General features: G+C 48.8%; 12 protein-coding genes across 12 annotated transcripts; 8 read left to right on the top strand and 4 right to left on the bottom strand.

Moving 5' to 3' along the window:
- Nucleotides 1–1,016: 1,016 nt before the first annotated feature.
- Nucleotides 1,017–2,414, top strand: BDV27DRAFT_160493 (nucleotide sugar dehydrogenase; the record flags this gene model as incomplete). Its single annotated transcript, XM_032073047.1, has 1 exon — nt 1,017–2,414. One exon carries the CDS (start codon nt 1,017–1,019, stop codon nt 2,412–2,414), a length of 1,398 nt encoding a protein of 465 aa, XP_031924769.1.
- Nucleotides 2,415–4,979: 2,565 nt separating this feature from the next.
- On the top strand, nt 4,980–6,483 carry BDV27DRAFT_132686 (sialidase family protein). Its single transcript, XM_032067932.1, has one exon. It carries the CDS (start codon nt 5,163–5,165, stop codon nt 6,300–6,302), a length of 1,140 nt encoding a protein of 379 aa, XP_031924768.1. The 5' UTR covers nt 4,980–5,162; the 3' UTR covers nt 6,303–6,483.
- On the bottom strand, nt 6,424–7,410 carry BDV27DRAFT_26234 (carboxymuconolactone decarboxylase family protein). The gene is made up of 2 exons (XM_032076157.1): nt 7,289–7,410; nt 6,424–7,200 (listed from the first exon to the last, which is right to left on the bottom strand). The coding sequence occupies exons 1-2, from the start codon at nt 7,378–7,380 to the stop codon at nt 6,546–6,548; spliced, it is 747 nt and encodes a 248-aa protein (XP_031924767.1). The 5' UTR covers nt 7,381–7,410; the 3' UTR covers nt 6,424–6,545.
- A 790-nt stretch (nt 7,411–8,200) lies between these two features.
- Nucleotides 8,201–8,572, top strand: BDV27DRAFT_160490 (uncharacterized protein; the record flags this gene model as incomplete). Its single annotated transcript, XM_032073046.1, has 1 exon — nt 8,201–8,572. The coding sequence occupies one exon, from the start codon at nt 8,201–8,203 to the stop codon at nt 8,570–8,572; it is 372 nt and encodes a 123-aa protein (XP_031924766.1).
- Nucleotides 8,573–10,930: 2,358 nt separating this feature from the next.
- BDV27DRAFT_166747 (secretory lipase-domain-containing protein) lies at nt 10,931–12,407 on the top strand (the record flags this gene model as incomplete). The annotated part of the gene is made up of 2 exons (XM_032074272.1): nt 10,931–11,423; nt 11,493–12,407. Exons 1-2 carry the CDS (start codon nt 10,986–10,988, stop codon nt 12,405–12,407), a joined length of 1,353 nt encoding a protein of 450 aa, XP_031924765.1. The 5' UTR covers nt 10,931–10,985.
- Nucleotides 12,408–12,797: 390 nt separating this feature from the next.
- BDV27DRAFT_166744 (transcription factor domain-containing protein) lies at nt 12,798–15,287 on the top strand. The gene is made up of 3 exons (XM_032074271.1): nt 12,798–12,923; nt 12,983–13,037; nt 13,098–15,287. The coding sequence occupies exons 1-3, from the start codon at nt 12,836–12,838 to the stop codon at nt 15,205–15,207; spliced, it is 2,253 nt and encodes a 750-aa protein (XP_031924764.1). The 5' UTR covers nt 12,798–12,835; the 3' UTR covers nt 15,208–15,287.
- On the bottom strand, nt 15,288–16,745 carry BDV27DRAFT_166740 (fungal specific transcription factor domain-containing protein; the record flags this gene model as incomplete). The annotated part of the gene is made up of 2 exons (XM_032074270.1): nt 15,288–16,420; nt 16,473–16,745. The coding sequence occupies 2 exons, from the start codon at nt 16,743–16,745 to the stop codon at nt 15,368–15,370; spliced, it is 1,326 nt and encodes a 441-aa protein (XP_031924763.1). The 3' UTR covers nt 15,288–15,367.
- Nucleotides 16,746–17,617: 872 nt separating this feature from the next.
- BDV27DRAFT_166737 (transferase) lies at nt 17,618–19,348 on the bottom strand (the record flags this gene model as incomplete). Its single annotated transcript, XM_032074269.1, has 1 exon — nt 17,618–19,348. The coding sequence occupies one exon, from the start codon at nt 19,346–19,348 to the stop codon at nt 17,828–17,830; it is 1,521 nt and encodes a 506-aa protein (XP_031924762.1). The 3' UTR covers nt 17,618–17,827.
- A 1,610-nt stretch (nt 19,349–20,958) lies between these two features.
- On the top strand, nt 20,959–21,894 carry BDV27DRAFT_166735 (SDR family NAD(P)-dependent oxidoreductase; the record flags this gene model as incomplete). Its single annotated transcript, XM_032074268.1, has 2 exons — nt 20,959–21,664; nt 21,728–21,894. 2 exons carry the CDS (start codon nt 20,959–20,961, stop codon nt 21,892–21,894), a joined length of 873 nt encoding a protein of 290 aa, XP_031924761.1.
- Nucleotides 21,895–22,488: 594 nt separating this feature from the next.
- On the top strand, nt 22,489–23,727 carry BDV27DRAFT_166734 (Zn(II)2Cys6 transcription factor domain-containing protein; the record flags this gene model as incomplete). The annotated part of the gene is made up of 4 exons (XM_032074267.1): nt 22,489–22,602; nt 22,661–22,909; nt 22,980–23,401; nt 23,664–23,727. The coding sequence occupies 4 exons, from the start codon at nt 22,489–22,491 to the stop codon at nt 23,725–23,727; spliced, it is 849 nt and encodes a 282-aa protein (XP_031924760.1).
- Nucleotides 23,728–24,439: 712 nt separating this feature from the next.
- Nucleotides 24,440–24,939, top strand: BDV27DRAFT_132678 (uncharacterized protein). The gene is made up of 2 exons (XM_032067931.1): nt 24,440–24,693; nt 24,770–24,939. Exons 1-2 carry the CDS (start codon nt 24,508–24,510, stop codon nt 24,776–24,778), a joined length of 195 nt encoding a protein of 64 aa, XP_031924759.1. The 5' UTR covers nt 24,440–24,507; the 3' UTR covers nt 24,779–24,939.
- On the bottom strand, nt 24,940–27,217 carry BDV27DRAFT_26211 (uncharacterized protein). Its single transcript, XM_032076156.1, has 5 exons — nt 26,881–27,217; nt 26,556–26,823; nt 25,934–26,504; nt 25,602–25,875; nt 24,940–25,542 (listed from the first exon to the last, which is right to left on the bottom strand). Exons 1-5 carry the CDS (start codon nt 26,977–26,979, stop codon nt 25,048–25,050), a joined length of 1,707 nt encoding a protein of 568 aa, XP_031924758.1. The 5' UTR covers nt 26,980–27,217; the 3' UTR covers nt 24,940–25,047.
- Nucleotides 27,218–27,595: the final 378 nt, after the last annotated feature.

Below are 27,595 nucleotides of genomic sequence, written 5' to 3'. Positions count from 1 at the left end.
GGTGCTCACGTCGTCTTGCAATGCATTCCTGCACTACCGGCTGGTACAGCTTATGAGAAAATGGAGACCTTGTCTGATTGAACTAACTATGGCGGCTGGCTTTTGATTATATGCATGGTTTAGGATGATGTGATGAGTAGAGAGGGACGCAAAAGGCCCCACTACAATGGTTGATCATTACCTGTTATATGATACTTCGCTTCCATTACCTACTGAGTATGTTCGCAGAGCTGAACCGGAGTCGAGAAGATCGACCCCTAATACCCTGGACTCCACTAAGAGTTGCGCGACACAAGAACTTGGGTGGGTGTCTTACGATTTCTTTGGAATACATTCCAGTATCGTGTCGTATTTTGTGCTGGTGGCGGGTATGCGGAATGAAGAGGCTAGCTGAGAGACACCGTAGTAGTACTGAGATAGGGTGCCAAAAAAGATCGAGCTGAATCCCTGTGGGGGTGGTTGTATGTATATCATTTCCTTTTTTATGAACCCTGGCTCCGATAGCAGTTCCATTCACGACCTGTAAGTGGGAACTGCTCCACAGGGGATCAACAACTGATCTTTTCGCACCCTCACAGGAACCAATAAAACATCCGACATGCCGCAAATCAAAGATTCCGAAAGAATACATATCACATTCACCATGCTACTAGTACGAAGTAGTAGCTCTTGAATTACCCAGCAGTATGGTTACGTGTGATACGTATGCTATAAACTTACTCCGTAAAATGTGCCACGAATCCACTCCCCTTCTAAATGAGATTAGGATCCATATATTAAGCACACCCTATCTTAGCCATTGCTAGATCTAATTAGAAATCAAGGGAAATATTTTCCGTGGCACTATTGGGTTATAGTCGACTCCGTAGGGTGAGCTGCATTCCTTCGGCTCCTCAAAAAATTGGGACTTTCGGCAAAGACAACTAATTCCCTTCCAATTATATGTCAATTCACGATCGGGTTCCGGCAGGCAATCTCAACGACAACTCTACATTCCGGCACTTTGCATTGGTGACATGAAAGCCACACTGCCAGATGTCTCCTGCTTCAAGCTGCATGGGAATGGCTGTTCTCAAGGGGGGATATCCGAGCCAGCTTCCTTAGAAAGCAATGGCCTGTCCACGCCTCCTCCTGAAAGTAGTTCAGAGGAGTGCCGACCTGAAGGCGACAATGTGAGCAAGAAGTCTTTTCACGCACATGCATATGACCCTATCATTGCGGTTATTGGCGTTGGCTATATCGGCCTCGAGCTTGTATCTGCGTTCGCCAGGGTGTACAACAACGTCATCGCCTTTGATATCAACAGTCAGCGCATCGAAGAGATCCGCGCGGATTTAACCAACAAAAATGTAAAAGCGACAAGCAACCCTTCCGATATTGCCATGGCTACACACTTCTTGATATGTGTCCCCACCACACTCCATCACGGCTGTATTGATACGACACCCTTGCAGAGCGCAATTAGCATACTGTCGGAATATGCCCGTCCCGGATCAACGGTGGTTATCGAAAGCTCAGTCGCTGTGGGCATGACACGACAGCTGCTGAAAGATGTTATGAGATCGTGTGGCCTCATGGCTGGCATGTCTCCGGAGCGAGTCGATCCAGGTCGAATCTCCCCTGCATTTGAAGATATCCCCAAAGTCGTCTCTGGTTTGGATGATATCGCACCTGGATCGTTAAAAAGCATAGAAAATTTGTACGAGAAAGTTTTCCGTGATCTAGTTCCAGTCTCGTGTCCCGAGGTGGCAGAGATGACGAAGTTGTACGAGAACTGTCAACGCATGGTTTGCATTGCCTATGCAAATGAGATGGCAGATGCATGCCAATCCATCGGCATAAGCGCTATGGAGGTTTTCACGGCAGCGGCCACAAAGCCGTTTGGGTATCAATCGTATTTCCCGGGACTGGGGGTTGGCGGAAATTGTATCCCTGTGAATCCATATTACCTCCTGTCTACCTCTAAGCTTCCTCTGCTGCAGGCAGCCACGGAGGAAATGACCAAGCGCCCCAAAAAACTGGGAAACCGAGTGATGAAGAAGTTTTACTGTAATCAAGCCTCCAGCACAACGCCACGGGTTGCACAGGCCCGAGTCCTTGTCGTTGGTGTAGGGTTCAAGCGTGGACAATCCGTTCTCAGCAACTCTCCTGGACTTGCACTTATCCAGCATTTGAGGCATGAATGGGAGGCATACGTCGAATACGCCGATCCTCTGGTTTCGCAGGAAGCGTTGCCATTCATTCCAAAACTAGATGAAGTGAGGCGATGGAATGAAAAGTCGTTAACAGAAGAATTCGACATCGTTCTAGTCGCGGTTGACCAGCCGGGGCTGGATCTCACGGTTCTACGAAAGTTGGATGGGGTTTTGGTCGAGAATTTCACGTCTTCCGTGGCGGCCGGGTGGTCCCAATAGCCAGTTCTCCTTGGGACTTTGGTTTGTATACTGCTTTCTGGTTTTGTTATACATGTAATATCTGCTTTTCTTACTATCGTCCTTTACTCTCTCCCCTCCTTTCATTTCACTTCCTCCTTTATGCTTCTCCTGGGAGAAACGATAGTGGGTGAGGGCAAAAGAATACAAGTCCTTGATACCGTTGTTTAAGGCATGTCTACATATTATATCCCGATCAGCTGTTGACCCCTTCCATTTATTGCCATTCAGTGCTACAGGCCCCCTTATGGGTATCCGAGACACTCTTGTGCGCGAGTTAAACAGAAGACTGAAATGATCCCTTGACTGCATCTCCTCAGAGGGTTAAATGAAACAAAAGAGTACACTATATAGTGGGACTGACCTCTGATATACCTTCTATATCGATATCTGTTACTATTGATTTGTATTGTTAAATGGACTTTCATTAGAATTAGATCCTGAAGCCTTGATTATTACGTATCCAACCTGCAACACTCCACCCAAATGGATTAGTTGAAACTATTACAGTTCTTAGACATAAGACCCACAAGTACCACAACTGCACCACGGTAAGTTCCGATGCACTTCCGGGGTGCAGTCTATATCTTGCAACTTTGATCACTGTTGATTGATTAGTTTATTAACTGATGTTACCCCCAGCCGAGGATTTTCCGGTCCAGCACGACATTCAGCGACAAGTACTTCGTTCTCGCTGGACCGCATTTCTTCGGCCTTGAATTAGCCTCCCTTTCAATTCCGTAAGGCAAATGACGATCAGCAATCTGGCCACCCGGCTAATTTGGCAAAATTGCTGTCTCACCTGCAGAGTGGGTATTCCCTGACTTATCTTATCTGATTGATAAAGACCCTGATCAGAGGGCCTGGGTTGGTGGAAGGATTCCATTGTGTAATCATCTCGGCCGGTCGTTGTATAGTGCTGGATAGAATCAGGGTTCTTTCAAGTGGATACAGGCGGAAGCCGTTGTTGGAGGTTGTACCGACCTCGGGGAAGATATATCTGACAATAGAAGTGCATATAAACTGGTCTGGGTTCCCGGCTAGGTGGTGATATTATAACGGTAATTCTTCTCAACACCTTCAAATCCCGGTCTTGTATTGAACTTCTTTTTTCTCATTTCTCTTTCCCAAAAGTTGACTCTGCCTTCACCATGCGCTTTTGTACTATCTGCATTCTCTGCTCACTTCTGGTGCTTCCTAGCTTTGCTAGCCCCGTCGGGACCAGGAACCCTACATCTCTCGCCGCTGGCACGAGCAATAACGAGGTTAGTACACTTGAATGACAAGCTTCCTATAACATGCCATATCCCAACCATAGCCCAACCCTCATACCTATCTCTATATATGTGCCCATATTCAACAGAGGAGAAATACCAAACAAGCTGCTGACATCGTGATCATATAGCTAGCATGGATCAGCTAACGGTGCTGCATCAACTGCCATAATCCCTACGGCAGGCGTGGATCCAAGGACAGCCGCGAGGCAGTCGAGACAGAGGAGGAAGCTTTCTTCGGACCGGAGAAGCGTTGCTGCATCAACTGTGACAACCCTTAGGCCTGGTGCGATGGTAGGATGAATAAGCGTGAGGCTGTTGGTACTTTGCAAGAGGCTGTCAAGGGATTGAACTAGAATAAGGTGCTGGGTGTGGCCAGAGTTATTTGTGTCTTCGGTGTAGAGCCGAAGTGACGGGGAAGGAGAGGTAGATACGAAGCTATATTAATGTAGTTCCTAGCCAAGCCAGTTTACACCCTTAGTTTTGCTTGGTTGTCACGCCTCGTGCACCAGCCTCAACAGGAATCGTTTTATAAATCCAGGTTTACCACCACGCCTTGTGTTGTGGAGTCACCCGTAGTTTTATCTAATTATTTGACGAAGTGTTTGTGGTCTATGAAGCCCTAGTGGTCATTGACATCGACCTTACTTTATCAAAGTTGAATAGTCACGATTGAAGGATGTCTCTAAGGGAGAGTATTATGCTAGTGCATCGTTGGCCCGACGACGTCATGCAGTAGTGCCTCAGACTGATTTGAAATATACATGCATGGACAGCTGCATTAGGGCCATGTACGATCAACCAGTCATTCGAGAATACCGTGACTGTCAACTGCTACTACAGTATGGTCTATTCTGGAGCCATTGCAACTCCATACCCCCCTGGAGCATGTCGTTCGCCACAAAGCCTGCCACATGATATCAACAAAACTAGAGCTCCGAGCGCCGGCCGCGACATAGTGGTTCTCCAGGGATCTAAGAAGTGGAGAGCTACTACATGGTACAAGCGCGTCCCTTTCACTGCTGTCCAGATTCAGTCCTGGTTTTTAATGCACTTAAAGTTCCGACCACAAGCTGTTGGTTGGCGCAGTGGCCAATTAACACTACCGCATTAGGCAATCTTAGCCCTAACCCCAGATATCCCTCACTGACCTTATCCAGCCCTTACCACCTTCCCCATACCATATATTCTCACCTCTACCCCTCGAAATTGTGATTTCCAGTATCCATCCATAACATCATTGAGATCAGCAATGAGGCAACCAGGCAGCCGTGTTTCAACGGGGCTTGGATGACGTCATCCATGTCAATCACTTCGATAACGAGCTGAAGTATCGGTGAACAAGTGGCTAGAGTTTGCCCCTCTTTATATCCAAACAATCCCCCTCACAAGCCACTTCTCAGAACACACTCTCTGATAACTCTTTTCGCCGGACGAACAGAAAAAACCGAACAGAATGCCAGGAAATTTTGGCCAGAAAATCCTCAAGACCTTCGGGTTAGACGATAACCAACAAGGACACGGACAGGGCCAGCCTCCACAACAATACCAGCACTACCAACCGCCCCCACAGCAGGGTTACCCAGGCCAGCTGCCTGGAAACCGGCACATTGAAGAAGGAGACCGAGACCTTCACCCAGACAGACATGGTACATACCCCCGTCTCGCCAGACTGGGTGATGGATCGTTACTTGCCTCGTTCACCCACTTCCAGGGGAAGACACGCGTGCTCGCCGTATCGAGAAGTACCGACGGCGGTCGGACCTTCGAGGGTTGGGGAGAAGTCAGCCGCGGTGAGGGAGACGTCGACAATGTGTTTCTTCTAGAGGTCGCACCGGGCACTGTGCTGGGCGCATTCCGCAATCACGACCTGGGACCCAACGGCCCAACGCATTTCCGGATCACGGTCTGTCGGTCGACGGATGCCGGCCGGACCTGGCACTTCCTGTCGCAGGCGGCAGAGAAGGGCGCGCCAAACGGTATCTGGGAACCCTTTATGCGGTTGGGCAGACAGGGCGAGGTCCAGTTGACGTACTCGATGGAATTTGCGCATAACAACCAGTGCACGATGATGGTGCAATCATTCGACGGCGGCGCCACGTGGACTCAACCGCGGTGTCTGCATGGGGACTGTGATTTGTTGCGTGATGGGATGAACGGCATCGCACCAACTTGGGATAACGGTCGCGAGGCGCTGGTGATGATTTTTGAGACTACCTCGTTTGGCACTTTCAACTTGGAAGCGCTTATCTCCTACGACGATGGTCAGACTTGGGGCTGGCGTCATCGCGTGTATGTCCCTCCTCAGGGTCACAATGCGGGTGCTCCCCAGATTGCCTCCTTCGGTGATGGATCGCTGGCGGTTATCTTCATGACGGATGAGGACCACAATGAAGTGTCGTGGACGAATAATGCCTCTATCAAGGTCGTCTTCGCTGGTCCGCCGCAGAATGGCCAGATTCAATGGACCAGACCGACGGTTATCTGTCCTCATACTAGCCACTGGCCGGGTATTGCTGCTGTGGATAGAAATACTTTGTTTGCGACTTTTGAATGCGATGGACGTCCGAAGGCGAAGGCAATCACTCTACACTAGGTATTTGGTTGGGCGTGGGAACTTTGACATTTTGATAGGTAAAGCGGATGGTTTCAGTTGTAGAGCAGCTGCCAGCAGATTTCATCATGAATCAATCTCACAGATTACTGCTTGACAAACCGTCACGCTTGTAGAAATTACAAATGGCTTAACCTAGTGTATAAGTCCAGCACAATGCAACACTTAGGTAGAATTCATTATACGTCGTATCGGACAACTAGCACAATAAATGGACAACAACCGCTATAGGTTGGCAACCAACTCGTCCACACTCTTCATCTCCCTGGCATTGTTCTCCCCAACATCCAAAGCAACCAACACCCGGCTAACACAGTTATATCCCGCAATACCGGTCGTCAATTCGACAATCTCACGATCCGAGAAACCCTCTGTCTGCAATTGCGCAAAAGTCGAATCCTGGACCTTGACCGTCTGGGTCATCTCGTCCGCATACTGCACGATCGCCTTTTGCTTGGGAGTCAAGGCGCTTTGTGCCAAGGCCTCCTTGGCTTTCAATAGCTCTGCGGCTTCTCCGACAGCGGTGGAGGGGAGGGTGCGCACGGCCTGTAGCTCTGGCGCTTGGATTCCGCCCTTCAAGGCCAGGGGGGCATGAGCATTCCATTCGTAGACTGCCCCGGTCAAGACTGCCACACGAGAGACGGCGAGTTCTAGGAGTCCTTGGTCGATGATGGTGCGTGTCCGGATGGCACCCAGGAAGCTGTTCCAGCCATCAGCAACAGGGGGCGAATGCAGCAGAGATAGATCGAGCGGGATGAGAGGGCGGGGGTTGCGACGGGCTGCAATCCGAGCGTAGATGTCTGCCGCGTCGGGGTCGGATGCGGGGGGCTCGGAGGGGGCGTAGGGCAGACGCATTTTCAATGGGGAGATTGTCGAGAATCTGGGGATCGTTGTCAGTATCAGTGAGTGTATCCTCCGAGGCAGAGGATGTCTGTACAAGATGTACAGAGTACTAGAATGAGACATACCTGGAGTTTGTTCTATTTGCAAGTCGTTGGGTTGTTGTTGAGTTCTGAGTCAATGGATTCCAAAGGGACAGTCGAAGCGGAGAGCCCCTCATGCTTTGAGACTGTCACTTGGGCTTCATGATGATTGATTGACCAGGTGGGGATCTTTCTTCCTGTCCTCCTCTCCTCATTTGCGTTTATCCGGTCGGCAGAACAAAACGGATGTCCCCCCAGTCAAACAGGACAAACCATGGATGACAAACAGACCAAACATCGTGATCTTGTGTTGGCGATTCAAGCTAATCCCGTAAAGGAAGGCAATCTACGATCCGCGCGGACCGCTCCCTTTTCGGAAATCAAAGCTGATGTGTGGGTATACTGAATAAGACTTTGATGCTCAAGTTTGGTCATAATTTAAGTGTTTATATTTTACACACATATACACTATACTGTGGCTAGATTCTCTGTAATTTCTGTATAGGCACAGATCTTATACCCAAGTACCGGTGTGTAAAGAAGCACCAGCATCCCACTGCCCCACTTTTGCTATAGTAGATATTGGGCCATCTGAGAGATGTTCAGCTCACCACCAAAGTCCCCTTCACATATTTTATTCGTATATGTACACCTCGTAGTAGAGTGCTGCAGAGTAGGCATATTTAAGTAATCTTATTGGATCCTATCAGTGGACGTGGAATAATGTCAGCTTCGCCATCGACCCATTCGACTTTTTCGACTACGCCAGCTAGACAGACTTCCAACCGGTGACGAGAGGAAAGGGCATTAATTGGAGGAAAGATCCGGCCTTTAGGTGCTCTCAAGTTATCCATCTCGAACTATCTCGCAGACGTATCCAAGTTTGACCCATCTTTACCTCTCCTACCCATCATCTTACACCATCCCTCAACGTGTGCCTTTCGAATTGTTGCAACTATGACTGACCGCCAGGCCTATGCGTCCGTACGCAACGGCACCTCCAGACCAATTTATGCGGTTAGTTTGGCGCGTAAGTATAGTGATCAGTACAAAAATAGCGACATGCGGGGTATCATTGAGCCAGGACAAGCTAGTGCTGGGATGCGGGTTGATTACACCACTGGTTGGTGGACCACTGGTCGAGATTGGTGGAAGGTTTTCTGGGTCACTCAGGACCAAAACCTCCAGAAGACACTTCACTATTCAGACCCAGAGAACTCTCGCGACATAATGGATTGGTCGGAAAATCTTGCTCCAAATGTTATTCCTGATATAGCTCTGGCAAGAAGGATGAACAACGAGTATCAGGTTAGATGTTCAATATCTTGAGAGCTTGACAACAGACTATTTATAACGTACTTAAATTATTTGTACACATAAAACCAATAATCAACATAACACTGCAATGATATCCCCGAATCCCTTCAGGTCGGACATTTTAGCCCTCTGAAAACTGCCTATAGTAAGCATATTGAAGGGCCAATTTGGGGCCATGTTACCCATATCACCGAAGAAGAATTTCTTTTCTCTGCAATTTAATCGTCATCCTAGATAAATCCTATAAAATGCCGAAACCCTCGTCACTAAGATAGCTCTCCCCAGCACAAACGCAAACACTGTTAACATCCTTGTAAAAGACACAATGCGGATAATACATACTATGGATTCCATGGAAGCAAAGATACGTAGTCCTCGGGTAACAAACAAGACCCTTAGCAACACGAAGGGCTAGAGCAACATGTCTAGAGATGGATGGCCGCTTATCATACAAGAAGCTCAGGAATTACAGAATTAAAAAGAGATTGAGTATTCAATAAAATCACGTGTGGTAGCGAGTGGGAGTTCATAAAAGTCATTCTCTTTCTTTTGGCAGCTAAGAGCTATAGCAGACCAAGCCCAGTCATGTTGAGTATGTTAACAAAAGGGTTCGTAAATAGAATATTATTTAATCGAATACTGTCTATTCAAAATCATGGAATATATCAGCGTTATGCTACAGGCGCAATCGTTAGAATGGGCTATGCGAAGCACACCCATCTTATGACCTTTGCAAATAAGATCATCATTGAAACCGAAATGCTAGCAACGGTCGAAGTGTGGGCGTTTTTGTCAGGCTATCGCGAAGAAGACCGACCCACAGTAGCGCATAGTACGTGTGACGTTCCATGAGAATGTACCCATACCAAGCGCACTTCTCCTCACGAGCGAAGTTCATGGCGCCAGCTCTCCAACTAGTGATTTACTAAGTGAGGAGACCCTAGAATCATGCAAGGCCTTTTTTAAAGAACTCCCTATACAGTTTCATTTACCTCATCTTTTCGCAGTAGCTGCAGATAAGGAGCGGTTGTGTTCGAGTTGTACACTGTGAAGGTACACTAATAGCCTGCATAATAACGTCTACTATAGCTCCCTAGTGTAAGTTAGTACTCTTCAGCATATTGGGGGCAAATGTAACCCTGTAGCTTGATCAGGCAATCTATTACTATACAATATCATGCAACAAACGACACAATGCCTTTTTGAAATGTTTTTCAGGATTGTCTCGGAGATGCATTGTAAAATAACCACCGCGGAAGCCATGACATCCCCACCAAAATGACTATCGGAAATACAGGCGGATTTAACGGCCGCTAAGTAAATCCAGGGACCTCTACCCAGGCTATAGTATACACTATTCTATGCATAATCATATGCATAGTACCTTTTTTGCCCCTGGCCCCACGTGGCTTACCATGGAAATAGGTCACGCTTTACGCGGCCCTGAAGAACCCTAATTCACCCTTATTCTAGTCATTCACAGTTAAGTAGCTACTTAGCACATGTGCTTAGTTTATTCTTTTTCTTTTTTATCTTTTTTTTTTTCGCTCTCCTTATATAAATATTTAATTTCTTTTTTTTGGGAGGGGGTGCTGTCTCTCAAGTAGATTTTGGTCCTTTCCATTACAGATAAAAGATCGGCTCAGCGTTGAGCTTGGTATGTTAGACACGCCGAGATCCTTGCATATAGGATGGCGTAGTATCGTGGGAGTTTCTGCCTCGGAGTTAATACTCAACTGAGTTATATGCTAGTATCCTGAACATCCGATACCCGAACTGATTAGAAATGCGTACCGAGTCGGGAACAGATGAATTTTATATTGCGTCGATCCTTATTTTTAGCCGTCCAGAATACGACCCTGATTTATTGATTTGTGTGCAGAGTGGGACCGCTAGAGATCAGGCGTTCCTGAGATCCGCCGGTAGGCTTTTCTTGGGCGGTCTTAATTCTTCCAAAACACTACCAGTAAAAATGATGGCGCTCACTCAACATCTCCCTGGAAGTCTACAAAATTCATTTTCGATAACAATGTTTCCCATCGTTGTATGGTTGATCATTACAATTGAATAGCCTCCGAAGGTTTTGCAGAAACAACAAATTCTGCTAAGTTCAAATAATGCATGCACCAAGTGGAGCGTCAAGCCGGTCAGAAGCTACGGAGTAATCCGTGCAGCCATTCGGGTGCACTAGGACACACCGACACGGTGGATCAATTGAATGATCAACCACGATTGCATGTCTCACATGGATATACTCAAGTTATTTCCTCAGCTGAATATTTCCTTATCAGTCACTCGGGCCAACCTTGGATCGCAACGGCTACTAACGTGTTGCTCCACGGCCCATTATAAATAAGAGCAGAAGATGCCGTCAAACCCACGACCATCACTGCGATCAATTCCTTACCAATAAGCCAAAGACATCATGCGCTGGCTCCCCCTGTTCACCCTCGTCGCGGCCGATATCTGGTCTGCAGTGACAGCCAAACCTCTTCTGCCAACGGAGGACCCGTGGTATGACCAGCCAGCTAATATTGACTCCTACGCGCCGGGCCAGACGATCCGTTCTCGCCAGTTATCCAGCCAGTTGTCACCCTTCCTCCCCCTCCCGGTGGAGGTGTCGGTTGAATCTGTGCATCAGTATCTGTTCCGGACCACGGACAGTTTGGGGAACCCAATCGCCGCAGTGAACACTTTGGTTAAACCCCGTAATGCGGATCCGTCAAAGCTCCTTGCGTACGCGCTATACTACGACTCTTCCAACCCAGCTTGCGAGCCCTCCTATACCCTCCAGCCAGATTCGGATTCTGGCCTTGCCGGAATTCTCTCTGCTAACAGCACTCTATCGACCGATACCGCATTTGTAAGCTAAAAAAAGGTTCAAGCTTTGGCCATCGTACTCAGCGTGACTGACAACTTTCCAAAATAATAGTTGGCTGCCTCCCTGAACCAAGGATGGTGGGTCGTGACCACGGATTATGAAGGCGTGAACGCCCACTTTTCGGCCGGTGTGATCTCCGGTCAAGCGACTTTGGACGGTGTTCGTGGAGCTCTAATTGAAGCCCCCAAACTCGGTCTGTCAAAGGACGCTCGCTACGCCATGTGGGGATACTCTGGAGGTTCGATCGCCGTCAACTACGCAGCAGAGTTGCAGCCAACCTACGCACCGGAGCTGAATTTTGCTGGTGCTGCCGCAGGAGGCAACATCGCCAATCTGAGCTCTACTCTCCAAAGAGTCACCGGTGGCCCATTCGCTGGACTTGCCTTCGGCTCTATTGACGGTCTTTCCAAGGCCTATCCTAATGTCTCCGAGTGGCTTGACCGGTCTCTTGTTCCCGAGAAGCGAGCGGACTTCCAGAAAATTGCCAGCAGCTGCCTGATCGGCGAGTCTACTCAGGGGTTCCTCAAGGATGTCTATTCATTCTTTGTGAACGGCAAGGATTCTTTCAACGAGGCCGCCCCTCAGGATGTTATGCGCCTCGCCGGACAGATGGGTGTCCACGGGACTCCAAAAATGCCCATGTACATCTACAAGCCGGTTCATGATGAGATCAGCCCCGGAGCAGACACCGATGAGCTGGTCGACACCTACTGCAGCGATGGCGCCACTATTGAATACATCCGGGATCTGGTCGGTGGACATGGTAGCTTATGGGTCACTGGATCTGCCAATGCTATGGGATGGATCGCCGATCGCCTGGACGGAAAGGAGGTCTCCCATCCGGGATCTTGCACAAAGAAGGATGTGCTTCTTTCGGATCTCAACCCTGATATGCTGCCCTTCTTTGGGAAGGAATTGTGGGCTACACTGAAGTGGACGTTGGGTGGCTTTTTAGGACCCCGGTGAGAGGTGAGATCTAGGATCTAAACGTGAAAACGAGAGCTGTGTGGGATGTTGTATATAATTAACATAATATTTAATGGAAGATATATATAATGCAAAGTTAGTATCAGATGAGAACAATCAGCAATTGTTGCCTACTTCGGTGGTTATAGAATAGTTCTCCTCATCTGTAAAGTCTAGTAAAAAGGAAATAGGAATTCGACAAGTAAGTGAAGCTGAAACTAAAGAACAAATATAAATAGGGCTCGAATTAGGTAGTCCACGAACCATCGGCATACAGATCTGTTTCCGAGGCCGAGGCCGGAATTACTCAGGGTCCGAATCTTATCGCCTTCTCATATCCTCGGATTTCCTGCCGCAAATCCTCTTGGCATAGAGAGAATGTATTCATCCGCCGTCACTGCGCCATCATTCCCCTCGCCAGGTTGACCATGGGTAAACCTACCAAATCGTACCAGTGTCAAAGATGCGATAGGTCGTTCGCCCGCTTAGAACATCTCCAACGCCATGATCGTTCGCGTAAGCTACTTCTCCCTTTGTGTGTTCGGCCGAATTCCTCGATTAATAATCGCGACTAGACACGAAAGAGAAGCCGTATGTCTGCGACAAATGTCCAAAATCATTTACACGCAAGTATGTGACATATGATTGTACCCCCTAGGGATTTTAATCATACATACTCACTATGAGCAGAGATCTTTTGGCTCGTCACGAACGCTTATCGCACAGCTCCCCTACATCAGGTGTGGGCCAGGATGCCACCACTCCGCCTCCATCCTCCCACCAGATGTTCAATGGGCTGAACATGCTGGCATCTGCCGTAACGACTCATTCGGTGGATTCCACGGGTCAAGGGAATCATAGCCTTCTATCCGGAGGGCCAGCGCCTTTCTCAGCGCAAGCAACGCCGACAGCCGAGTCCTCTGGATTCAGCGAGCCATTTAGTGGATTTGGTCCGTCTACTGCATATGATGGGGAGGACTTCACGTCGTTCCTCGACAGCATTCCCCTACCCAGCCACCCGTATTCCCCTAGTTATCAACCCCTTCCATTGTTTCCGCCTTTTCACTTCGATACACCCCCTGTCTATGACCAGCCACAGAAGGAGAACCCGGCCGAAAGTGCCGAAACTCCTTCAAGCTCCATTTTACCGCGGCACGGCACGCAGATACCCTCACTTCAAACTGAAGAATCTCCGACGACATACAAAGCACGGCAACCTCCAACTTCGCTTTCCATGACGACGCAATGTAGAGAGCGTATTGGTGTTCTTCTATCTGATTACTTGAACGTCATCCCAAACCCATACGTCCCGTCTCGGCATGCCCTCTCACGCTGCCTGACCGGTTACCTCACCGGGTACCACGAACACTACCCCATTATACATGTCCCCACCCTCGACCTTGACTCTAAGTCATTGCACTTGATTCTATCCATGGCCAGTCTGGGCGCTCGGTATTGTCGAGAGCCAGAAACGAGCACTGCCCTCTACCAAGTCGCCAAGGCTGTGACGCTTGAACACATCCGGAGAGAGTTCCAATGGGTAGAGCCTAACAGCGGTATTAACCCAAACCGGCAATCAGCGCAGTCACCGGCAGCCCGAGATCAGGATCTTCTAGAGACGCTACAAGCACTCCTGATGTTAGTATCTGTATCCTCCTGGCATGAGCATGATCCGCCTTATGAGGAATCATTGTACATGCGGAGCTACATGGAAACGCTGCTCAGACAGGGAGGACTCAATGACCTTCCTGCGCAAGACGGATCATGGGAGAGTTGGGTTCGGAGCGAAGAAACAAAGCGAACGCGACTTATCGTATTTTGCTACTTCAACATTCAGACTATTGTCTTCGATTTACCACCTATGATGCTCACCGAGGAGTGTACGCTTGACCTCCCATGCACCGAAGTGGAATGGCAAGCCACAACCGCTAGCCAATGGATGGAGGAAAGGAGTCAGAGCCAAGGCGAACCAAAATTACAAGATGCTCTTGCCTCGCTCTTCACGCATAACCCGGACATAAAAGGGCGACTGGAGAGTTTTTCCTCCTTAGGTGGCTACGTACTCATCCACGCAATCATCCAGAGTATCTGGCTTATCCAGAAATCCCGTCGGCTGCCTGGCTTCAACGGAAACTCCCTTTCTCCATCCGAAGTGACCTCTTTAGAACTCGCACTAGAACATTGGTGCCAATGCTGGGAGCGCAATCGGGAGGCATCCATTGACCCCTTTAACCCACATGGTCCGTTATCGTTCACATCCGCTGCCCTCCTCCGATTAGCCTATATCCGGTTGAACGCGGATTTCAGTTCCGCCCGACGGCTCCAAACCTGGAACCCGGAGGAGATCGCCCGGTCCCTGAAAGAGAATCTTAGTGTCAAGCGCAACGATCGGTTAACTCGAGCGGCATTGCATTGCGCTCACGCTTTAAGTACACCGATCAAATTAGGAATCAACTATGTCGCTCAGACGCAGGTGCACTCATGGTCGCTCCAGTATGCATTGTGCTCATTAGAATGTGCCGTTCTACTCGCCAAATGGCTCGAAGAAGCCACGGTCGCAAGCCCCAACCCTAGTTTGACTGAACAGGAAAGCAAGCTTTTGGAGTTTGTTATCGAGATGGTAATGGAGGCTCGACATGGGGTATCCCGGGAATGGCTCCTGGCCAATAATACCCGCCTCAGTGCGATTGTTACCCGGCTCTGGGCTCGACTGTTTACTGCGGATTATATTTGGGAGTTGGTCAATTTGATGGGTCGCGCTTTGAATAGCTATGCCGATCTATTGGAAAGGATGCATTAGGATTGGTTTTATGGAATAGATATCCGATTCTTTCTTCACCAAGCCTATTTCAGAAGGGAAAGGCTCTCCTGATGTGTCCGGCGTGCAGGAACGGTCATCGCCTAGCATTATGGCATCTGGCACAGTGTGAATCATCAGATACAGCCCATCATACGCGTCACTAGAACGTCGGAGCAAAGGAGGCCCAATCAAAGAATGCAAGAGGATCAAGATCCCAGGGCATCGAGGTATCCCCAATGTCGATACCAGGGCCAGTATCAGGCAGTCCTGCTTGATCCAAGGAATCGAGACCAGGTAGATCCTCTCCTGGCTTCGTGCCTAAACAAGATCGTCGGATCGTCAATGCCTTCTGTCGAAGTCGACATAGAACGGCCCAATGGGGATCAGACTCCCGCCATCCTGCATTGCGCTCTGTTAAGTTGAAGCATGCATGGACGGCGTTCCAGGCTCGCTCAACACCAGGGGTATTAGGACAGATACATAAATGCCACAGGGCATACGTGAGCAAATGGTACGGAGTGAAGGTGGAGGACAGCCAGCTGTAGCTCTTCAGTACTTCGTCCGTTAGCATCTCCGACCCGCATTCCAGACCCTCGCATGCATAGGAGAGAGTCTCCTCATTAATGTGGTTTGCAGATTGCTCAGCACTCAGACCATTGAGCGACTGGATATGCACCAGAGCCTTTGCTTTACATAGGAGTATCCGACCCAACAAGAACGTAGCTTTCTGGACTGGAACGTTCCGATCGCAATATCTCAGATATGTTTTCCTCAAGCGAGCGTCAAAGTCGGCCACGAGCTTCCGGGATTCATCATGCACATCTCTACCATGTTGTGATTGTAACGAAACCCGGTGGATGCGCGCAAATATCTTACTCGCCTCTGCGGTAATCAAGAACATGGTCATCTCCGTCCACGTTTCCTTCGGCGATGGCAGAGTCTTCAACTGGGGACTAAGGTCGCTGTCGTCAAGGTTCAATGGCAGCTTGGTATTAGAGATGGTTTCAAAGCCTCCGACGAGCCCATGATCTTCAGCCACTCGCTTATCAGCGGTTATAATATACCACCACAGGCGACGTCGCAGCTCACATTCCAGAACCGAGATATTGAAATTACTTCCGTCGCGATGGAGCCCGATTGATTGAGCCGCGTATATTGTCATACCGTTCAAAACCCAGTTCGAGCGACCACTACTATGGAATCGGCGACATCGCTAGAAGAGTTAGCCCAGGCATATATCTCGTCTAATATGGAAAAACCCTTACAACATAGATAGCCATAGCCTGTAGAGAGGTTATAGTCGGCGAATCGAAAAACGAAGAATTGTACAGTGAGACTTCCAATCCTCGTTGATATTTCTGCAGCACCTCATGTTTCTGGCCGCCCAAGAAATCGCCCTCATTGATAGATAGCAAGCTCGTGGTTGCCGCGAAGTAAATTGCGAATAGAAGTGCGCTTAGATCGGCCGGTACATCACATGGAGAGTTAATGGCATTGTATAGTTTCGGTAGTAGCGTCGGAATGTGTAGAACCCTCATGAGTGGATTCACGTTGTTCAAATAAACCTGCCATAGCTGCGTTGCCTCCCATCGAGACGGGTATAACTCTGCCACATCTGATACCGTGTGCTGCGGGTTTAACAATAACCCCTCTGCGCGTAGAGGAGAGAATACAGTAGAACCTCCACTGGCACTAAGTGGAGACTCTATAGCCGTTTGAAGCTCTTTTTCCTAACCATCAGTCAGCAACGTGCACACCACGACACAGCACATCAACAAACCTTTTCCAGAACATGCGACAAAAATGACTCATTAATATATCTCGTCGAAGGGCCAGAAGTCACCAAGAAACCCTCTCTCGGTGCATGAGGTTCCTGGACCCGTTGACCCACAGCAGTCCGATCCGTAGAAACTGGCCCTAAGCCTTTAGACAGTGATGAACTTGGAACCGTAACATCTTCATCTCCATCCACTATCGCTGAGACGGTCCTTTCCAAGCGCGCCAACCGGGCTGCCACCTCATTCAGGTTTACATTCGGAGCTCGGCGCTTGGTCTTTTCTGATCCTGGATAGCGACAGGTAACATTCGACCGTGTGCATGTAGTACATGGGTGAGACTTGTCGCAGCGCACCTTTCGCTGGTGGCAGCGGATACAGGACCGTGAGACGTTGTAGCGACGGAGGATCCTTGCGTCCTCGGAGATATGGTCTGAGGTATTTCCGGTTTCCATAGTTTCACTGAAAGTTGTATTATTATTGTTATAGGAAATAAGTATACGAAATTGTAAGTAAATGAGGGTGTTAAGATGACAAGTAGAAGTTATATCGGAGGTTCGGTCGTTCGGTCGTTTGTGCTCGGCAAATGAACGGCCGATTCCGATCGCTACGACACTCATTGATGACAACTGAAGGTTACAAAGCCGCCCTTGTTTCCAGACGCAATTATTCTCCATTACTGATGTAGGAAGACATCATACCATGTCGATCCTTCCGCCGAGCCTTAGGAATATCTCCCTCACCCCTTAGAAAATCACCTCGAACCCGATTTCAAGCTATGTGTCAAGATACCAGACATAAATTCCACCTAAAATGGGGTTTCTCTAGCAGATACACATGATCTGTTAGCCTGCCCTATCCCAGTTTGTGATGAACTCTTTATCCTGATCAAGATACCCCCAAATCGATGACCTCAGCGAAATTATGGCATCAACACCACCATCCTGAGCCTTGGCTTCAAGAAAGTATACCATACCATCAAACATAGCATCCATGAAGACCGGGCTGGCCAAGGCAGGAGCAACATCGAATTCAGTACCTGAGTATAAAGGAAAGCGATGCCACCCACTTGCGATGAACGAGGTGGGCATGACTGGAAAGTCAAGCTGGATGCGTGACTTTTTCGGCTGGGCTGCGACCCAGCTCCCGATTTGACGTACTTCATCCTCGGAGACGTGATGGACCAGGCCGCTGATAATCTTCGAAATCTCCCAGAGGGGCGCGTGGGATAGCTTTGTTGACTCTAATTCCACGTAGGGGGTGAGAATGGTGTTACCGAATAAGCGCTCCGGTAGGCCAAGGTGGGGGATGAAGTTTACATTGGTACCGAACACCGACCTGGACAGGACATCCTCGGAGGTAGAATTGGAGGTGGGAGGAGCCCCAAGCGCCAGGCGCGCACGATGCGTGCGCTGCCAGAGGTGAGCGGACAGCGCGGTGAAGGCGGAAGGCTCTCGAGCGTTGCTGGGGGTGTCTCTACTGCCTAAGGTTCGATCGACCGTACGGCCTTTGAGGGTTGCTATCGCTGCAGGCGAGAATCGCAGAGTGCGTCCAACAATCGGATCCATTCCTGCATTTTGCTTTTTTGAGCGGGCTTCGTTTTGAGCATGTGTTTCGGCATTTGCATCCCTGTCGCGCAAAGAATATGCCGGTGGCTGTTCAGCCAATGCCTTTTTCTGCTCGTCAGCACGCATATGCAGCATTGGAGTGACCATGAATGGCGTTATGTCTGGGGGCGATGCTAATTCAAAGTCAAGCTGCCCTTCGATGGCTGAAAAGGTCATCGTCGTCGCTCGATAAATGGCCGCCAGGTCCTGATACAAGCGCAGAAAGCCGCCAGCCGAGGCAAGGACATGGGAGAGTCTGATGCCAATTGCCACAGAGGCACAGGCAAACTCTGTCCGCTGGATAGTAAAGACCGGATCCCGCTGTGTTCCTTCAAGAGATGTATCCCATGGTGCCAGCAGCACGTTGCCCACGTTGGGAAAATCGAAGATGCTAAGTTCTCTCCCTGAGGCTGTGGCGAATGACCGGAGTGGTGCGTCGCAGTAGGCTTCAAGTAAATGGACCCCACTGCTAAGCCTGGTTATGGAACGAACGTCGGTATTTGGGTCGATACGCAATCGGCCTGTCAGGTGGGGGTAATAATCGAGGAGCCGGCTGATAGCATTGCGGAGTCTTTCAATTGGAATTAGGCCAGCTGATGAGGAGGAGGATTCGTAGATCCAGACAGCACTGACGGGAATACCGAAATGGAGAAGTTGATCAAAGGGTCCCAGGATGAAAGGATCTTGTAGGAAAATTGGATGTTTACTGTTGACCACATGGGTTGCAGTAACTGTGACATTGGCAGTTGGGTGAGCCATTCCGTAAGATCGGCTGGTGAAGATAAGCTAAGCTGGCACTCTCAAGAGGGCCATAGATGAGAAAATACATCATCTTATATGGGAGTTTTGGATCTGTACACTATGTCTCGGCGCAGGTCTACTCCGATAGACGCGTAAAGCAGGTTGGGCAGCTTTGATGAATGTACTCAGGGACCAATCATACTGGCCTCTGTGACTCACTTGGACGGCAAAATCCATCAACATTTGACCCACCCGTACTGCGAAGGCTTTCCTCTTTGGGACTCCGACGAAGTTAACAGTTAGAGCCGAATATAAGCACGTTTCAGTATTGCTTTCTTGTTTCATTTAGCATTCTCCTAATGATATAACGTTGATCCTTGCTTTACAGGCAAATGGACAGGTGTCACAAACTTACCGGAACAATCACTGGAAATAAGAAAGTGACAGTTTCTCTAGAGAATACTTCGATGATTACCTGAGGAGCGACCAACTGCGGAGGAGCTGGCGTATGATAATTTCCTAATGCAGCCAGTCATATCAGGTGCGTAGAAGACGATATGCGTCTCTCAAGGGTATTAATTTATGAACGAATTCATTCCATTGCATACTCGGCGGGTCCCTTCAACCCATATCGCTGTGTCCATAATTCTCGTAGACACAGACGCGCCATAACTGGCCGTTGCAGAAGTCTTTTCTTCCTTTTTTGTCCTTGTATATTGTCCAATTCATCGGTGGTGTTCAGCAGATATTCAAGCGGGATACAAGGTAGACAGACCAGGAAGGTAAGTCTTCCAGGCGAAAGGAATGAAATCTCGCTACGCCATCCGATTTTGTCCTATCGTTCCATGCCCCTCATTTAGACGTCCTCTGGGGACGAGTGGATCCTCGGGAAACGGCTCGTCTAGACTCTAGCTACTGATGTTGATACACAGTAGTAGTTAAAGGAGGGCGTGTATGCCCTATTTTTAGTGCGATAATAGTCTGTGGTCTGAATGAATGTCCGATACAGACTTCGTGGTAGGTAACCCTAGTGGTACTGGATGAAGTGAAGTGTCCCTATCTTTGAATTAAAATTGATAAAAGAAATTAATATGATTTGCCTGGTTTCTTCCACACATAGTAACTAGTATCCTGGGTGCATTCATCGCTAGATTCAGGTGGGTCCGAATCCCTCCGACATAAATGGCAGCTAAACCCAGGCTCGTATACATCGGCACTTCTGGGTGTAAAGCAAGTTTCAACACCCAACTACTGATCAACCAGCCTTTTCATGCACGAGGTACTGTAGCTATTATGATCTTGAATTGTGTTGCTTATCTCCACGTTGCACCCGATTCAGGTCTCATCTTTTCCTTGCCTCGTATTTCAAGAAATGTCTTATTCGCTCGTAGCACAAACCGAGGGGCATGTACGCCGTGAGATTCATTTAGCATGACAGAAAGATAATTCATACTATGGTATGCCCGACGAGAAGTCGTCTCTGAAAAATTATAAAGGGCTGGCCCTTTCTGAATTCAATAATCTCATCTTCGATATCAGCATCACCGTGCGCAGCTTTTTCTTTCCACTACTATAATCCTCAGCTCTGTCTACTCAGTGTTCTTGCCCTCGAATCCACCATCTTCACAATGGCAAACGCAATCGAGTACGCCACTCCTATTTCCTTCACTAAGACCTGGCATACCGAGCCCTATCCGTTCATCTCCCCATCGCGATCGGAACTATCCGCCAAGGGTAAGAACGTTGTAGTCCTCGGTGGTAGCGCAGGTATCGGCAATGCCATATCCATTGCGTTCGCCCAGGCAGGTCCCAAGTCAGTCGCAATCGTGGGAAGACGCCCGGATAAGCTTCAGGAGGCCGCAGGAAAGGCCACTGCTGCAGTGTCCGATCCCACCACACAAGTGCTAGTCGAATCTGCGGATCTGCAAGACCGCGCCCAGGTCGACCGAGCATACCAGTCCATCGTGGACAAGGTGGGTAAAATAAATATCCTGGTTATCAATGCTGTGTTGATCCCTGCGCCCGGAGCCCTCACAGACTGCAAACCCGACAAGCTCGTCCGTGCAATTGAAGGTAACCTCTTGATGGTCATGAATGCGTTCCAGGCCTTCTTGCCCTTCGCAGGACCAGAGCCAGTCGTCCTCTACACGTCCACCTGTCTGGCCAACATCGCACCGACCCCGGGCCTTGCTGGTTACAGCATCAGTAAGGCTACGTGTCTGAAGGCGATAGACTATTTTGCCATGGAGAATCCACATGTGCATGTGGTCAGCATTCAGCCCGGCTGGGTGGCAACCGCCTCGAATGGATATCAGGAGGAAGCTCCTGACAAAGGTAAGAATAATCTTGCGAGCCCAGTTTGCATGTTATCCATTGCAGAATGCTAACGACAGGCAGCTGAGCTTCCGGGCCAGTTTTACGTCTGGTTGGCATCTCCCGAGGCCAAGTTCTTGAAAGGAAAGTTTGTTTGGGCCAATTGGGATGCGCAGGAGCTCCTGGAGAGAGCCGGCGAGATTCAGTCAACAAAGCTTCTGAACTGGGTCGTGGAGGGCATTCCCATGTGAATTGCTGGTAGGGCCTTGGATAATTGTAGGCAGCCGTAGTCGCGTGTTTTTAATCTGATTTATCTATCTCGAATCTCCACATCGTTTATCGTAGCCATGATAAGCCTGATTAGTGGCCTATTCCATTAACGCATGCGCATTTGTAAGCCGTGGGAGCCATGCTATATCTATGACCTAAGATATTGTCAAACTTTAGTGCCCATTGAGCGGGTTGACTTTCACGGGTGACTAGCGAACTTGCGATAGTATCGTGGGCCGAATAGGAAGCATCCTTGCTACGATGACAAGATTCAATACTTGTTAGAATATCAAACGTATGTGCGGGGCGTTATCTAGCACGGAAATCCTTTGGGGAGTGGCGTTTTTTTAGCGTTGGACTAGAAGATGTCTTCGAATAAGAGTGAGCCAAGATTTATAGGAGCGATGGTTAGCGCCATATCTACCGTTGTCATCATCAGCACTAACCATGATTCGTATTTCGCCCCAGAAGCTCGTGGGGGATGACGTTCGAGATACCGACAACGTCGCTTGTACCACCCCGGCATGTCTCGTTCATGTTCACACTCTCAACGGCGTGCAGAGGTATCGCAAGCAATGGCTGTGAAGAATGCTGACCAGAAGGAAGTCGCCATGCCCAGGCTTAGGCTTCGCAAAGCGCATCGGAAATCCAGGAATGGCTGTCGGAACTGCAAACTACGCCGGGTAAAGGTGGGTAGCTTGTACGCTCTTTGATAATGCACTCATCTTATATATCTTTATATTCCAGTGTGACGAGGTCCAGCCTGCCTGTCAGCGATGCAGTGCCTATGGTGTCTTATGCAACTATGGCCCCGACGCTCCCGACCTACAAATGGCCCGCGAGATCGAAGATCCGGCGGTGATCAGCGCCGATGCCACGACCACGCTAGAGTTGACTCGAGAATGCAGAGACCATCTGATCTCCTTCGAGAAATCAGGGACCCTCGTTACAATTGCCACCGTCCATCACAACGAGGTCTTGCAGTTAGCGTGCCTAGTAAGTGGATACTAGTGGCCTGGACCCGGGTTGATCGAACGACGAATGAGTAGTTGCTTAACCCCTGTAGAATCCATACCTCATGCATGTAACCTTGGCCATTGCCGCTATGCATAATCGACTACGGGGCACGCCGGCTCCAAGAGGCCCTAGCACATTTGAGAGTTACCACGTCTCCCAATGCGCGGCACTACTGAGCCGGAAGTTATCACACCCTCTACGAGCGGAGGACCGCGACCCACTCTGGATGACATCGACTTTACTAGGCGTAATATCCACATCGAGCATCCCCTCTTTAATGCCTCAAGAAGCCTGGCCGCTGAAGTCATCAAACGCATCGGACCTAGAATGGCTGCGCATGGCCGAGGGGAAAATGGCGGTCTGGAGAATCGCCGACCCCCTACGTCCAAACAGTCTCTTCCGCGACATGGCTGAAGAATATGCGCAGATGTATGACGGCCCTCTTCGTATAGGCAATGACCCAGTGCCGCCGTCGCTAGTGCGACTTTGCTGCATAACCCCCTCCTCGTCCCCGGACACCAACCCTTACTTTACGGCCGTGCATACGCTTGCCTCAGTGCTTAATACGCATGCTGGCCAACTGTCAAGGGCACATATTTTATCATTTACAAGCCGAATGGAACGTCGGTTCAAGTTGCTATTGCACGCAAGAGACCCTGTGGCATTGCTGCTTTTAGCTCTGTGGTATGTGAAAGCTGGAGATGTGATATGGTGGCTCCGACTTCGGGCTAAGGTTGAACGCCAGTCGATATGTATGTATCTTCGACAGTATCACGCGGATCGAGAGGACATCTTAGCCCTTCTGCCCTGTGGACCAGAGCAGAGTGCAGGACTGCATGACCTTTTCCTTCCCGTTCTAGCCCAGCCCCCCATGTTCTCATTCTAGTGTTTCAAGTCCTCACTAGAGGTGTAGCATTTTATATATTGCAGTGACCTAGCGATACAATAGAGACAATACCTTGTTACCTAATTATATATCCGTCGACTTATCATTATCGTTGCTTTGTTGTCCAAGTCTTTAGTTCGTATACCCAGCTGTAAAGATGGATCTGCAGCACGGTTGTTACTCTGTAACGCGCTGGAAAAGGTCTATCCATAGAGAGGATACAAGTGTCCCTGTATTAAGGTTAATCCTCAAGTTGAAGAGTAACAACTAAAGTATGCTGCGAACCCCGAGTCACACTCTTCGGGCCTTTCTGTACATTCATCCCCACCGACACCCCTTAACATGCCAAATGACTAATGGTTCCCTAAAATTTCACCAATTAGCTGAGATTGGGGTAGAACTTCCAAGGAACACCTCCCATGGGGCTGAGACACGCATGAGGAGGACAGGAGGATGGCACTCCCCCTTGCATTAATCAACCAATAGACACAACATACTTGAGTACCAATACGAGGAACCGCTTCGCGTTGACTATATAGGGAAGGAATTCACGAAACTGTATCTGACCACGAGATGCTGTGAATCTATATAAAACAGAGAGCCCCAAAATGTAGGTACGTGTGTCGAAATCAACGATTGGATATCGACCAGGTCTCTGAATATATTACCTTCAAACAATACTCCTTTCATCATGAATTTGCTAAGCACCATTCTTGCCCTCGTTGTCGTGTCAATGGCGACTGCCGTTACGGCGGCCAACCTCGACAACAATATTGAAGCACGCGGATGCGCCACTATTGGTATGTCGTGCAAGAAAAATAGAGACTGCTGTGCGTCATACTCGTGCAAGAACACCGTGGCAAAAAATCTTTCTGTGGTACTGGTTCCCTTCATTGCCCCGGCATTAGGAGTTTTGTTCCAGTTGGCAGTCGGCTAATAATTACTCTGATCAGTGCCAATGAGAAGCTTAGTGGGCTGCATATATGATAAATTTCACGATATGATGATCTGTCCCCCTAGGATGGTTCGAAGACGCCGGAGAGAGGAGTCAGAGCGCCTGTGTCAGAGGCATGCAGGGCGATTATATTACCTCACAAGTGAAAGCTTAAACAAATGAAATCCAGTTACATTTCATATAGACAACAATATTGCTCCCATCAGTGTTGGAAACTGCCGGGTACTTCATTATTGTGTGACAATCTGATCATATCATACTCTCAAGCCCAATACCTCAAACAACCCGGTGCCACTCAACATATCTTTCACAACCAGTATGCCCAGACCAAAAGACCATTTCAAACTCATGCTGTGTAGGATTTTCCCCCAATCGCATAGGCCATTTCGCAACGATGCTATTGTCAACCTTCATCTCCAAACCAAGAAAGGAACCCATATCCCTGAACCGAGCTCGCTCAATAAGCCTATTAAAGAGGGTATCATTATCTGTAAATAAATCCAAAGCGTCCATCTGATTGAGAAAATCGGCGTTGTATTTATTGGTCGGGACTCCGTGCCTGGGTCTCATTGGCAGAAACCGCTGCAGCGTGTCCATGGCACGAGGCATACAGCTGAGCTGATCTCCAGCGGTGGACATCTCTCTAGTAGCGTTTAGGAATAGCATGATAAGTGTAGCTTTTGGGTTTTCCTTCTTGCTTTTGAGAAGTGGGCCGAATAATGCAAGCGTTTTTGCTGGTCCCAGGTATCCGAGGTCGGCAATGTTAGCAAGCTGGGAAGTGTTAGTCTCGAGTCAATGATAAATGAATGGAATGATAAGACCTATATTACCTCAATTCTATCATAGAATGTTTCTTTGCCTCGAAGTGTGGCTAATTTGTCGGGCAAATCCATAGCGTCTTTCTTGAAAAGGCATATGTTCAGCTTTAGCGTGTGTAGCCGTTTGCAAAACGTTTCTAGATAACGCTTAATGTGTACATAAAGCTGACCATATAGATCATGCTTAGCACCATAAGAAGCGTGCAGGACTTCGGCGAGTGTCCACCCTTGCAGAGGATCTGCAGAATCCGGCATTGGCCATGGGTGCTCGTTATGGAACAACGTGCTTGCTTTGGTCAGCGACCGAATATCCGTTGTTGAAAGAGGAATAAATCTGTACTTACGGATTAGGAACCCTAAAGTCTTCACGGGATACCCCAAATGGAAGTAATATGCCGTCGCTCCGGAACTTCCAGACGGAAAGGCGCCATGAAGGATGTAGCGGAAACAAAGCTCTGTCTCGGTAATCTCGGCGGCTATGGGCAAGGGTGACCGACTTATGCAAGGTAACAGCTTTATCATAGGAGATATCTGGTACTTCTGGGAGGTAAGATAGCACCCTATCCCACTCAGCTCTGGTGAGCGTTGCGGCTAGTGTACTACTCCCACATGACCACGTTTTCTGTAGGAGACCCGCAGCCTGCACTGGCTTTGCTGCCAAGAAATCCCTTATAGTCGGACAGACTGCCCTTCGGATAGATTGGAGAAGGGGCTCTGGCAGGAAGGCTGAATACCAAAGGTGTAAGATTGCTTCACTGGCTATATCAGGGGGCAGATTGAACGAGACCAGGAGGAATATGAGGTTTCGTGCCACAACTGCATCGTCCCGGTCATTGATATCAAGATGGATGTATCCACGGTACCTGTCTGGGAGAGATGCAATGGTCTTGACTAAATTCCTCAAGTCTCCAGATGCTTTGATACATTAGCGATACAACCATTCACCTAATCCTTTAGCCCGCATACCTGCCAAAAGAAGGGAGAGATCCTGACAATAGCCCTCGCCCTCATTCTCCTTTAGTTGCAGTAGATCCAAGGCCGGGACGTTGCCCCACAAGTATTTGTTTCCTCCATACATCGCAACAGGAGTGTGCTCTTCGTCCGAGTTATCTATGAACTGTGGTACACGGTTTTCGACTTCCCATGCCGGACGCCAGTCCGATTTTCGGATGTGATTCTTACAGTCCACTTTGTGGACCGGCCAGTGAGCAGCCTGACAGTCCTTGCTACAGTACTTTTACCATTTATAAGTCTTTCCATAGAAATGTATGTTTGAGTGTTGGTTACTTACCATTACTAGGTAGCAGCCTTTACAGGCCTTGGTGCCAGGTCTGAGGCATCTGATAGCGCTATGCTTCTGACCCCAGCCTGCGCACTGAAAAGGGTCCATGTCGTCACTGCAGTGGAGAGGCCGCTTAATCTGAATATGACATCCAAGCTTTGGCTAATGAAAAGCATAAGTAGGATGTCTGGATATGTTTGTATGCACAAAAGCAGTATATGAAAAAGCAGCATGAGAACGTTGAGCAGCAGTCCTCCAGCTGCCAGTTCAAGTCATATTATATGACATATCCTAAAGAGAAGAGGGGTAATCAGCACACTCTCCAGTGTCGCACACTATTGGTGACTCGGTTGCTTTGGCTACGACAAGGCTGGCGGCTACGCAAATCCCGATGCAGCAGTTTGCATACAAGCTGCAAACCCCGTTAACTTGGTGTTATACCAAGTATTGGATATGCTATACAATTAAATAAAAGCAAGACATACGTGGGGACATTGAATGCACCACGAGTCAAGCCACTCCATACGAAATCCACTTTGCTACCTCCACATCACTGAACAACCAATCATATGATATGACCGGACCTTTTCGAGTAAAGATCTTACTCTATTTTATACCAAATCAAAAATAGCCGCGGGCAGACTCCAAGTTCCACCACAAGGGCACATGTATATTTAGCACGTGACCGTACCCTAGGCTGCCATTTGACCTGCCTCAGGCATGC

The sequence above is a fragment of the Aspergillus caelatus genome (assembly GCF_009193585.1).
Source record: "Aspergillus caelatus strain CBS 763.97 unplaced genomic scaffold BDV27scaffold_165, whole genome shotgun sequence".
NCBI classification, from domain to species: Eukaryota; Fungi; Ascomycota; class Eurotiomycetes; order Eurotiales; family Aspergillaceae; genus Aspergillus; species Aspergillus caelatus.
The sequence above is the reverse complement of the archived record's forward strand: the minus strand, read 5'-3'. Positions and strand labels throughout refer to the sequence as shown.

Excerpts from the sequence above, each read along its gene's own strand:
- BDV27DRAFT_132686 (XM_032067932.1), top strand. The coding sequence starts at position 5,163 with ATGCCAGGAAATTTTGGCCAGAAAATCCTCAAGACCTTCGGGTTAGAC.
- BDV27DRAFT_26234 (XM_032076157.1), bottom strand. The coding sequence starts at position 7,380 with ATGAGGGGCTCTCCGCTTCGACTGTCCCTTTGGAATCCATTGACTCAG. Across the intron at positions 7,201-7,288 it reads GCAAATAGAACAAACTCCAG|ATTCTCGACAATCTCCCCAT; the intron begins GTATGTCTCATT and ends AACGATCCCCAG.
- BDV27DRAFT_166744 (XM_032074271.1), top strand. The coding sequence starts at position 12,836 with ATGGGTAAACCTACCAAATCGTACCAGTGTCAAAGATGCGATAGGTCG. Across the intron at positions 12,924-12,982 it reads CCAACGCCATGATCGTTCGC|ACACGAAAGAGAAGCCGTAT; the intron begins GTAAGCTACTTC and ends AATCGCGACTAG. Across the intron at positions 13,038-13,097 it reads CCAAAATCATTTACACGCAA|AGATCTTTTGGCTCGTCACG; the intron begins GTATGTGACATA and ends CACTATGAGCAG.
- BDV27DRAFT_132678 (XM_032067931.1), top strand. The coding sequence starts at position 24,508 with ATGAATTTGCTAAGCACCATTCTTGCCCTCGTTGTCGTGTCAATGGCG.
- BDV27DRAFT_26211 (XM_032076156.1), bottom strand. The coding sequence starts at position 26,979 with ATGGACCCTTTTCAGTGCGCAGGCTGGGGTCAGAAGCATAGCGCTATC. Across the intron at positions 25,876-25,933 it reads GACTTTAGGGTTCCTAATCC|CACGTTGTTCCATAACGAGC; the intron begins GTAAGTACAGAT and ends GACCAAAGCAAG. Across the intron at positions 25,543-25,601 it reads CATTCTATGATAGAATTGAG|CTTGCTAACATTGCCGACCT; the intron begins GTAATATAGGTC and ends AACACTTCCCAG.